This window comes from Juglans regia, chromosome 9 (genome assembly GCF_001411555.2).
Source record: "Juglans regia cultivar Chandler chromosome 9, Walnut 2.0, whole genome shotgun sequence".
NCBI lineage: Eukaryota > Viridiplantae > Streptophyta > Magnoliopsida > Fagales > Juglandaceae > Juglans > Juglans regia.
Window position 1 is genome coordinate 1689837 of NC_049909.1, and position 13207 is coordinate 1703043.

The 13207-nt window shown below is 35.7% G+C and overlaps 1 protein-coding gene across 2 annotated transcripts in view; it reads right to left on the reverse strand.

Moving 5' to 3' along the window:
* LOC108990751 (protein MICRORCHIDIA 7-like) overlaps nucleotides 1–2415 on the reverse strand; it is a 28616-nt gene extending 26201 nt beyond the window's left edge. The window contains exon 1 of one of the 2 annotated variants that reach the window (XR_001996045.2): nucleotides 1990–2397. Coding sequence is in view for 1 of the 2 variants with exons in the window: in XM_018964819.2 (XP_018820364.2) it covers nucleotides 1990–2362 (373 nt within the window). In the remaining variant the exon portion in view is untranslated. Of the gene's footprint in view, nucleotides 1–1989 lie in introns of both variants that reach the window. The other variant, XM_018964819.2, reaches the window with a different exon arrangement.
* Between the last annotated feature and the right edge of the window lie 10792 nt (nucleotides 2416–13207).

The following is a 13207-nucleotide window of genomic DNA, read 5'->3' on the forward strand; positions in this document are numbered from 1 at the left end:
ACCGAAAGTTTTACCATGGCTTTCTTTTTTATTGGCACCGGGTGTTCCGGAACAGTGTCCCAACTAATCCTAGGGGTGCACAGGCCCTTGACAAGGAGTTTCCCACAAGTGCACCTCGGGTAATTTAAGGGAAAAATCTCCTAGTCCGATGGCTCATAGAGATTGTTTGCACCTAGTGATATTCGAACCTTGAACTTTGGAGGAAGCATACCACCAAGACCAAGGCCTTTACCATTTGAGCCAAACCCTAGGGGTTACCGTGGCTTTCTTTCAAACCTGTTGGAACGTTGTTAAAGATGATATTATAGGAGTTTTCAAGAGCTTTAATCAAGCTCAAGGATTCAAAAAGCCTCAACGCAAGCTTTATAGCACTCATTCCTAAAATACCTGGCGTAGGGAAGGTAAAAAAATTATCATCTTGTTAGTCTTGTAAATAGGGCGTAAAATTCTATCTAAATTCTTGGTGAATAGATTGACCACGGTAATGGATAATATCATATGCAAGAGAAAAAATGAATTCGTAAGAGATAGACACTCAAGTGGTTGGCTCAAGTTGTAAAGGCCTTAGGCTTGGGGGTATGCTTCCCCCAGGTCTAAGGTTCAAATCCCCTTAGGTGCAAACAATCTCTAGAGACCATCGAATTGGGAGATTTTTCTCTAGAATTACCCTAAGTGCACTTGCAGGAAACTCCTTGCCGAGGGCTTGTGCATCCCCGGGATTATTCAGGACGCTGTTTCCAAACACCCGATGCCAATAGAAAAAAGGAAAAAAAAAAAAAAAAAGAAAGAAAAGGCCTATGATTTTGCTAGTTGCAAATTACTTGTGAGATGTGGGTTAGAGGAGAAATGGTGTTCTTGGATAGCACATTGTATCTCAATAGTGTGCTTCTCTATATCGATGAATGGTACACCGAAATAGCTCTAGAGGTTTAAGACAATGCTAGTTGGGATGGTGTAATCAAACATATAGAGCACAGATTGGCTAGTTGGAAGAATATGTACTTATCCAAAGCCGGTAGACCACCTTGATCAAAAGTACTGTATTCAACTTACCAGCAAATTTCTTGTCCTTATATTTCCAATCCCCACTAAGGTGAAAATTACAATGCGATTTGTTATGAGCAGGGATGGATGATGAGTTCAAATTTCACTTAGTGAATTAATAAAGATATGTACTCCAATCTCAGGGAGAGGGTTGAGAGCTTGCAACTTGCTTGTTTTCAACCAAACCCTATTGAGGAAATGGTTGTGGCGACACCACCAAGAAAGAGAGGCTTTGTGGAAGGCTGTAATTGACTCAATAGGTTGGTGGGGCTTGAGATGGATGGTGCTCTGATGAAGTGTGAGGATTGCATGAAGTGAGATTGTGGAAGCATATACAAAGCATATAATGGACCAAGTGTCCACGATTTTCTTGAATCAGTTGTCAACCATTCTTAGGTGAATCACTTGTATGCGCCCCGTGTAAATGGGCTATATCTATTATTTTCACAAATAAAATCATTCATTACTCCTTTATCTCTTTAAGCCTCAACCACAACACCAATTAGCTTCCCATATCAAAGTCCAAATAACTTTAAAAATGTGTTATAACATCGTTTAAGTCACAAATGTTTTAAATTAAATCGAATACACCACAAAAATGCGGGTTAACAATTAATTCCAATTGGGGTAAGCAGAACGCAGAAGGCAAAGGCAAGATGGAAATTCGACAAGAAAAGAAAAGCCAGTGGCGTGACGGAAGCACTTGTTAAATCCAGATGATTTTCCCATTTGCGCTCTCCCGCTATCTATAAAAAGAAATCAATGCGGTCTCCCAAACCAACAAGAAATTACCAAATGAAGCCTACTTCCTTACAACATAACAACGCCAGCAGACATTTCAAAGAAATACTTTTATGTATCTTTTCATTAACATTCTCTGCAACCAAAAAGGGAACTCCGTAAACAGAAAGAATGTTACTATGGGCAGAGTGACGGAGAGATTACCCGTGGACGAACCCCAGTCACTAGACGGAGCGCCCTCATAGTCTCCAGCTTTCCAGAACTGCTTGCATGAGCTCTGCCCACTCGCAGCGCGCACTCCAAAACATACGTCCAATGTCGGACTCGCAAGCGCCGAGGCCGCTTCCGACGGAGGAAGCACTCGGAGAAACCCGGGCTGCACAACCAACCCCAATCCGTCTAGTCCCATCATCTTCGTCGTCTTCTCTGAAACCTTAACTTTCTTCCTCGGAACGGCGTCTGAATCGGAGTCGGAGCCGCTGCTACTGAGTTCGATGACCGGGACAGGTCCGCTCGGCTCGGCGCCGTTTCTTGCACTGGAAGCCTCCTGTAACTCTTTCTTTACACCAGTCTCCATAGCCTTTCCGAAGAAACCAAAAACAGAGTGACAGAGAGACAGCAAAATAGCAGCAGGTTACCAACTTTGTAAACCGAGGCTTGAGTTTATCTCTTTTTATTATTATAATTTTTTAAAATTTTTATATAAAATATAATAAATAATTTAATTTTTTTAAATCTTAATTTAATTTTTTTAAATTTTAAAATAATATTATTATTAAAAATTATATTTTAAACTTTTATTTAATATCAAAAATTCTTGTCTCACTGTCCAAAACTATGTAAAAAAAACAATAGATATCTTAGAGTTTTTATAAAATTTTTAAAGATTAAAATTAAAAGTTAAATAAAATATTATTAGAATATAATTTTTAATATTTTTTTATTTTAAAGTTTTAAAAAATTAAATTATTTATTATATTTTATATGAAATTTTAAAATAAATTATAATAATTATATAATATGAAATGAAATGAGTTTCATCTTATCTTGATAATCAAACTAGGCTTAAGAGTAAACGAAAGAGATAAATATAGAATGTGCATAGTATTCATCGAACATTTATTCCAACAACTATATATATTATAACTGCATTAACTTAGATTCGAAAAACAGTTCAATTTTAGATTGATTCATTGAATCAATTTAAAATAATTGATTTTAATGAATTTTTTAAATTAGTCACTGAACCAATTTAATTGATTAATTCAAACTGATTTTAATTAATTTCAGAAAAATTCAAATCAATTCTGATTGATTTAAAATTGTATTTATTTTTTAGTTATGTCTAATAACTCTTTCTTTCTTTCTTTCTTTCTTTTTTGTACAAATAGGATTGAGTGATTGAGTGAATAAGTGACTTTTACATCATTCGATGAAAGTTTAACACGTATGGATTCTATAAGAAGAATAATGAACCTTACACCTAGACAAGCAAATCTCACTCTTTTTCCTCTCTCTCCTCTCTTCTCTCCCCTCTCTCCCTCTCTCTTTGCTTTGTTGTGCTCTCTCTCTTTACTGGACAACCTTTAAACTTGACCAAATGAAATGAGATGACATCACATCAAAGTACGTGAACAAAAAACACAACCTTGTCCAAGGTTTGTTTTTTTCACAATCAAAACACTACCTTGCAAAACAAGCAAAAACCCACGTTAAGAGAACCACAAAGGTTCAACTCTTTAGTAAGCATTTGACAACTCCCTTCCCAATTTCTCATAGCCTTCAAAATTAATGCACCAAAATTTGGGAGAGTAAAAAGACTCTTATTTTATACATAACCTAACCTGGGGAGAGTAAAATAGAGCCATAATATCATAAACATTTCATTTAGAGAAAAGAGAAAATACCCAAATTGGAAAAATGAACGAAAAGCCATTGGACTTTATATCCAACTTGTCATACAACCAAATTTGTTGCGTTGATCTTATGATCCCGTCGTGATGTGATGTCGTTTGCTAGAGGATGTGTGGACATGCAACGCAGCATTTTGGGGTCCGTATTTACTTGTTGTTTGAGTCTTTTATTTACTTGTCGTTTGAGTCCTTGTAGTAGTCTATTTTCATAGAATCTATTTTTTACACACGTGTTGTTTGGTGATTTGTCTAGTCTGTTATCCCTGCGAGGATATGAGGAAAAGAGGACACTGAGTGAATGAATCTGAAAAGTTTTTTGAAAAGTCTGAATGTTTGGAGGTGTAGAGATTCCCTTGAAGAACCCTATTATCAATACAAGCTTGTGACTCATTGAGTCCATTTTACAAACACTTCTCATTCCCTCTGTTATTTCTCATTTGTATTTCCAGTTACCATTTCCACGCAACCATCTGATTACATCCACTCCCAGAGAAGTAACCTAATAACTGGTATATAGAGCCACCGATTCTTCATGAACAGGGTAAGCTTCGACAAACAACAAGCAATTTTGTTGTTGATGGAAAAGATTTTCGACAAGATGCTACATATCACAGATTTATTCGACCGATTGCATGAAAATCATAAGGTTTTCACACAACAAGTATAGGAAATTTTCTTGGTCTCGGAAGACCAAGCTACGGAGGAGGGCTTAGAAAGGGCAGCGGAGGTGGAGGAGTTTGTGGCAGTACCCATAGAAGTTGTTCTCAAAGAGATCCCCAAAGAAATCACTACTTCATCTATTCTAAGAAATCCAACTCTGAAATTAATTCCTAACCTCTCAGAAAAACGAGTTGTCCAGTCCAACATTGTCCAATCTCGTCTGATTCCTGATGGAGAAATTATTAAGTGCGAAGCCAACATTGTCCAATCCCGTCTCAAAATTGGCCTTTACAAATCTAGGGGTGATGTTCATCAAGATGGCGATTACCTTCGAGTTCTATATATGGGAATTTTTGCTGAAACTAATCAAGTTTCTTATTCTGGGTTGTGGATTTTTTACCTAGGCAGTCACACTTTCTCTCAAAATCATAGAGTATGGAACAACGTAGAGGAAGCTCCTCCTCAGTCTCTACTCAAGGTCGATTCAGAGCTCGGTCTCACTCTTTATGCTGCATTGAAGCTCAACAGCAATGGCTCCATCATTCTCGTTTCCACCTATGTAAACCTAGTCGTGGCAAAAGGGAAGATCCCCAACAGTACTCAAAGGGTTGTACTCTTTAAATCTGAACCCAAAACAGAGGCTCCTCTCCTCAATAGGCTCACGGATCCAATCTTTGAACTACTCCTTGCACGTCTCATATGGCACCTTCCCTGGAAGGCCCACATCCTTTTGATTTCCAAGATCAGAATGGAACACCCAGACCGCATGATGCCTAATCAGAGATGCATCAACTACAACAACTTGGGTCCTCTATATGTTTTTACAGATTTTTGGAGTTTCATTTGTATGACTTGCAATGGGAGACCTCGTGAATTTACACATCGCATGAAGTTTGTCTCCATGGCGAAGTTTACTTCTCAAGAAGTTGAAGCATTTTAAAACGATGGTAACCAGCATGCAAGGGAGTAGTTTGATAAAATGCCTGAAGAAATCCTTGATGGCAGGGACTCAATAAATTCTGAGTACTAGAAGTGGGGAAATGAAGCTGAAGAGTTGGGCAGTACTCTTAGTGGTGAGCACATTTTCCCTCTCTATTTTCACTTCCTATCGAGATTTGAGTGGACATTTTTGAGATATTTGAAGCCCTTCATTTTTCTCTTATCACCCTTGGTGGAGGACCATCGAAAAATCTCACGGTTGAGTTTGCTGAGAATTTTAAGGGCGTTGCATTTAGCAAACATTTGATACACTTGCATTCTTACAATGGGTCAAATGATCAACGGCAGTTTCAGAGAGTGATGCTCATGTTGGTGGTGTGAATGACTTAGCATTCTCACACCCAAACAACCAACCGTGTGTGGTAACTTGTGGAGTTGATAAATTAATAAAGGTTTGAGATTTTCCTAGAAGAAGACTTTAACTTTGAAGGCCATGAGGCACCTGTTTATTCCATTTTTCCTCACCAAAAAGAAAATATTCAGTTTATAATTTCAACTGTTGTTGATGGGAAAATTAAGGCTTGGTTGTACGATCATATGGGCTCCAGGGTTGACCATGATGCACCTGGATAAAGGTGCACTAAAATGCTCTATAGTGCTAATGGAAACAGACTATTCTCTTGTGGAACAAGTAAAGATGGTGACTCTTTCCTAGTTGAATGGAATGAAACTTAAGGAGCAATAAAGAGGACATATTCTGGACTTAGAAAGATATATGCTGTTAAGTACATTTCTTATGAGAAATTTGAGGAAAACATGGTATATGATGATATTGGCATGCTCGAAGAACAAGAAAGCTTGGCGATAGAAGAAGAAAATGAGATGGAACCTTCCCCCATCCCGACATGGACCAGTGAACATGGGAGCAAGGTTCTTGTGAATATGGATAGCTTTGGTGTTGTTGGTGATGGAGTTTCTGATGATACCCAGGCTTTCTTAAAAGCATGGGACATTGCCTGCTTTAATCCAAAATCAGTCCTTTTTGTTCCTCAGGGACGACTTTATCTTGTTAATGCAACAAGATTTAAAGGGCCATACTAAAAAATATTAGTGATCCAGATTGATGGAACAACTCCAAAACACTCAAAAGCAAGGTACAAGGAAATTGTTTAGGATAGCTCCTTGGTTAGTTTGGTTGTGCATGAATTACTACTGATTTACCTCTCACAACTCACCTTCAAAAGTTCATCTTATTCCATATTTTATGAAGGAAGTTAGCCTATTGTTTTACAAAGAGTTGGTTTTGCAACTGCAGATTTTGTCTTGTTACCATTGAGTTATTCTGGCGGTTCAAGAGGTGAAGCCTTAAGAAGTCCATTGGTAGACGATCGTTGTGACACTCCCAACCTTCGCTTGGGATGGAACAAAGACTTAGAGCGTCGGGACGTGCAACACATGGTTACATACCCACATTCATGACAGTTAATATGCAATGCATCTTAATATACAACTAGCAATATGCAATAATCACAACGGATAGAAGGGTGAAGACATAATTTATGCTAGAATAACTAAAACATCTCAATTTCATTAAAAATCATCAAGTTCAAAATACCAACATAGCATAGACTTTGGTACAAAGTTAAATCGTTCTTTTCATACGATCTAAGGCATGAAGGACTAAGTCTATAAACATGATAATCAAATCTAGTCTCTTCTCAAGGTCAGGCTCCTCATCAATCAATCAGACCCAGTGCTCCATCTAGTACATCCTCTTCGTATCCTGAGACAACTTCTATCATTATGAGTGGAATGATAGTGGATCTACAAGGAGTGAGATTTACATGAAATTTCAATAAGTTAATAACCAACTTGCACAAAAATAAATTATGCATAAGGATGATAAATATGAAGTGTATGAAATGTAGAAAAATGGGCATGTGTCTACCATCCAGATTCCTCAACATTTTTAGAAAAATCTTGATGCGCTTTCACTTTTAGAGAACATTTTCACTTTCTCATTCCAAAACCATGACATTTCGAAAGAGCACATTTCATACGTCATCGCTTTAAAAAATCATAACATTTCATCATTTATTAAAGACATCATTAACAAACGTTTGGTAGCAACATGGCTCCCCATATGCACCATGAGCACCTGCCGGTGACCGTAGCACAACTCATGTTGGCACTACGTCATTGTCTGCAGATAGCATTCTCAATGCATTAGTTATATAACATAATATCATCGTAACATCATAATATATACACCCACCAGCATTAGGTGTTATAACATATGACTTTGCTCCGGCGTTCTTTAAAAAGAACTCATTCGAAACTCATTGACTACGCTTTGTTAACCCAGGGGTCACCACTCCATTTTTCCTCACTCCAGAGTGGACAGAGGAGTTCCACTAGGATAATTCCCCATACTAGCCTTTGGGGTCGTGACAAATTATTTTCATGCTAAGTTAGAAAAATGTGTTCTATGACATGTGCATATATAGTAAGCTTTTTATGTGAAATGACATTTATATATGCAATATGCTAAAACGGTAGAAATATCACATGTCATGTAAATATATACTCAATATATCATATAACATGATACTTTTATGCTCTAAGTGATAATTGAAATATGAATGAGGCTTTTATCAATAAATTATAAATAATATGTTAAGGTGTAAGTTAGAGGTCAACTTACAAACTTTCAGAGTAATTGAAAATAATGTCGTAGCTGCGTAAATCAAGTGCGTACTAAGTTAGGATTAATACTTCTATGGGTGAGATCCAAAATCAAAGGTTTCAAAAATGGATATTTACAAAAATAACCCTAGACCCTAAAAATTTATCGTTAAGGCCCTAAATTTTCACTAATTGCAAACGAACTCCAAATTTAATAAAAACTCATAGACTTCATATTTTTGGCATTTTAAAACCATCTATGCCCTTGAATTTTCAAAAATTAAAGTGAAACTTGTTCGCATAAAACTATATCTGCAAGTGCACAAAATCGTAACAATTAGTAAAGTGTTTTAAAAAAAACGGTTATCGAACCCACATGGAATAATTATACTATTAAGAATTGAAATTGATTAAATTAATTACTATTTGGAAAACTAAAATTTGAATAATGGTTTATCTAAATTAAACTGAAGAAAAGAACATTAAAATTAAGATTTTAATAAAATGAGAATAAATCTAGATCGTTTGACTTCACTTATCAAATCCCACACATTTTATTCTTCCTTATTATAGAATCCCAATTATCCCACATTGTTGATAAAAATCCCTTAACTATTCAATATTTTCTCTCGAAAAATATCAAAAATATCTCTAACTAATAACTTCATATCTCTATATGAATTTAACTAATTAGAAACTCATTAAGTTTTTTAGATTTTTCTTGAAAATCACAGTAGTCGTGGTAAAGCATCTCAACTTTCGATTAACTAATAGTGTTTAATCCTAAAACTTTAATCACAAATCACCTCTTGGTCTAATTGCAATCCAACTGATTGAACAATAGTTAGGTAGAAAATTGTAAGTATTAATTAAAATCAAGGAATAAATACTCAATCATGGAAAAATTGAAAACAAAATAACGTGGAATATAAATTATGTATTCAGTACTAGGGATACATCAAAGTTCTAAAAAATAAAATTAGTTCATAATGAAATTAAAAAGAAAAAGAATAAAATTGAAGTTCTTTGTTGAAGTCGATTGATGACGCATTGGGCTCTCGCCTCTGCCCTCCAGTTTCACCTTCTCGAAAGAACATTTCAAATTTAAAAACTGAAACTCTAAACCTAAACTCAGACTCTCTAAAACTCAAAATTCTCAACTCTTCAATTCAGAACTCCGACCTCCATCCCACAAGACAAGATTAAATAGATGTTGAAATTCAAATCTGGAAACAAGATAACTGCGACTACCATCTCGCCTAGAAATCTAGAAAATAACCTCTAAAGATAGATGTTAACATAAAAGGAAATATCTCAAGAATAACGAGATTATCTAAAATGGGAGATTCAATGATATGCAATTTGATTTGCGGATTCAGGAGGATTTGCTCCCCAATAGATTGATTTCGAAACTCGGATTTGGTGGTCAGCAGCATATTGATCCTGATTGGAATGAATTATCTCATCGAGTAGATTCCGTGTGCGTTGAATATAATTGGCATGGAGGTCATAAATGAATGGGTGTGCAAGGTCACAAATGAACGGGCGTGAAGGTCACAAAGACCACACTGCCCTCTCCTCGCCTACCGAGTAGAAAGACTCCTCACCGGGATGAAAGACTCATCTCGCCTTTTATAGTTGTTGTTTAGGTTGATCTTTTAAGTTGGTCGTTTATACTAGTTGCCCAATCTAACTGCCTAGAACTTGGTTGCCAAGTCTTCGCGCCTTCAAGTCGTAAGTCTCCTCGCCTACCGAGAGGTAAGCCTTCTTACCTTTGGGCGAGAGAAACATATTTGCGGCCCATGGGACAATGTTCATTGCCCCAATCTCATCGGCTCTTTTCAGATATCACGCCTCTCATCAATCTAGATTCGTAGTCTTTTCTTTTGTACCAAAATGTTATCATTTTGTACTAAATCTTTTCATTCTTTCAAAACCAAAAAAATAAATAAAAATATGTAGAAATAAAATAAAATAAATTATATTGGAGGGAAAATGACACTTTTCATAAATAAAATAGTGATAAAAATCTCATAAAATTAGCATTTATCAAATACCCATAAACCTAAGCTTTGCTCGCCCTCAAGCAAAGTAGAAAAGAAAAGATAATTAGAACAATCATTGGTTTGATTCACAAATTTTATTTCCTCAAAGATTGTCTAAAGTCTATAATTCAAATAAATCATTCAAGATCAATCAAGTCTAAAAGTTAATTCAAAACTCAATTCCACCGCATTATTCATCCTCACATTCATGCATACCCATCATTCTCACTTCATCATTAGCTCACCGGATAGTTTTATGCAAACAAATAAATAAATAATGGATCTCTAAAAGCTTCATACGCTTGCTTTTCAAATCACTCTCCACTAATGTAGAACAAAAACTATTAACAAGAATCAATAGGTCTTTATTAAGCTTGTAATGTAAGGCTAGGGTAAGAGCTACAAAGAAGAGGTAGGATTCAAATAAAGCAAGAGAATTTAAATTTAAATACTAACTGAATAAATAGAGCATTCTCACTTCTAACACAAACATCTCTTCTTAATCTTTGTAAATCTCTCAACATACGTCTATTTATTTCACTTTCTTAATCTTTGTAAATCTCTCAACATACATCTATTTATTTCACTTTCAAGTATCTCTCTATTTACCCCTCTATTCAGTAGGTCAAACTTTTTTTCTTTCATTCTTTTTCTGGAAATATTCCATACTTTTTTTACTGCATTTATGAATGACTCTCGTCGGCCTTTTCTTATTGGCCACACGGTAGACGAGTTGACTCTTCACACCCCCAAACTTATGATTTTGATAATGATATGAACCCGCGGGAATGGAATCCCTTGAACCCACAGTCAATGTGAAAACACCCTAAGAAAGCCAAAATATAGTCAATGGATGGAGAACATAGACCCGATGACAACTCGTTTCAAGAACCTAGATTATATTAAAATCTAGACTCGTTGAAGAACCCGTCTCAAGAACCCAGATTACAAAGGAGGAACGCCCCAAAGGTTGTGATTTACTTTTGATAAGTTCAAAAGTTCAATTAAGAACAAGAGAAGTAAAACTCAACTCACAATGAATAAATTCATGAAATTTTATAAACTGCTGAAAATGAGGCTACAAAAAGTATTTAAACAAAAACCTAATTAAAACCCTAGTTAAAATAAAGCCCCTTTTACCCAAAACACCCCTAGATGAATAGTGCCACAGCTACAATGTCTTGGTTATAGTAACGCTACAGTAACCTCTTGAAACCCTAGTTCAATAAAATAATAACTTTCCCAACATGTCCTAGCATAGGCCCCCTTAAGTGTTTCTCATAATAATTTCAAATATTCTAAACTAGTAAAATAAGTCCTTTAAATGAATTAAACAAGTCGAAAGCAAGTGTCCAAAGCCTTTAAGTCATCTTGTTGCCCTTTCCATAGCTTATCAAATGAATCAAAACTGAATCTTCATCATTTAAGCCCTTGAACTTGTATTTGGCCCATCTGGAACTTGTAACATATCTTTAAGACTAGGCCCACCTTGGTTTCCATCATTCCCCCTCTCCTCAAAAGGATTCGACCTTGAATCTCCACCTGGATCAAAGGGAAAAACGTTAGTAACATTATTATTAATTTCGTATGCATTATCATTAATTTGTTCAAGAATTTCAAAAAATCCATCCAAGCTACTCCTATTGTCAATAGATAAACGCATTAAATCTAAAGGAGTAAATGCATTAAGTTTATAAACAATTTTAAAAGGAGAATATAAAGTTGTAGTATGCATGACCCTATTATATGCAAACTCTATAAATCCATCCATAACCACAAAAATAGAATCTCTACTCCATTCTTTCCTAGGCAACTCCAAAACAAAGTCCATAGATATATGTCTACACATGACTCACTAGGAACAGGTAATGTTGTATACAACCATTGTAGCAAAAGTTTAAATTTGGCCTTTCTGCATGTAATGCACCTGCTACAAATACGATTGACATCTCTCTTCATCTTAGACGAACATAAATGTTCATGCAAAATGTCTAATGTTTTCTTGACACCAGAATGATTACTCCAATTATATGCAAACTCAATGAAAGGTAAATGATAGTTCCGCAAATGTTCATGCAACAAGTCAATGTATGACAAATGATACTCCCACAAACATTCATGCAACTTATTTAAAATCTTCTTTATACCAAAATAACAACTTCAATTATATGCAAACTCAATGAAAGGCAAATGATACTCCCGCAAACGTTCATGCAACATGTTAATGAATGGCAAATGATACTCCCACAAACGTTCAGACAACACATCAATGAATGATAAATGATACTTCCACAAACGTTCATGCAACATAACAATGAATGGTAAATGACACTCGCACAAACGTTTATGCAACACATCAAAAGTCTTACTTACACCAAAGTTACCCAACAAACCACCATGTCTATCACACACAAGCAGCTTACACATAAAACTAGTAGGCACACAAAATCTATTCTCCCTAAACAAGTACCAATCTAATTTATGGAACTTACCAAATGATGCTTTCTCATATGTTCCATACACACTAACGAAGTCATCATCATTAGCGTACAATTCCTTATCACACTCAAATCTCAACAGTTTTGCATCTAAAATGAAGACAAGGACATACCTTCTTGCTAAAACATCAACCACAAAATTTTTCATACCTTGTATGTACTTGAATACATGAGGAAAAGTCTCAATGCAATCCTTCCGCTTAGCACGCATTCTAGTCAACAACTTACCTTGTCCCTTTAAGTGTGTTAAGGACTCATGTTCTTCAAAGAAAGATCGGGTAGGGATTGTCGCACCTAACACAAAATTAATGTAGTGCTCTATCTCCCTAATAGGTGGCAATCCACTAAACACACCGCTAGGAATCATGACCTCATATCCCTGCAACAAAGAAACAACAACACTAGGCAAAGAGTCATTAAATTCATTAGTATAAAAGCTTGCCTTAGCATAAAAACTCACTTTTGCCTTTTTGTTTCTCTCTGCAATCTCTCTTTCTTTTTCCTCTTGTGGTTCCACTCTTTTTTCTTGACTCTCAACCACCTCTCTATTTTCTTTTTCACTCTTTATTTCTTTTGATGTTTTGACCTCATTCTCTTTTTTCCTCTCACTCTCTTTGTTCTTTTCACTATCTTTTTTTCTTTCACTCTTCTCTTGTTTTGAATTCTCAGCCTCACAATTGTT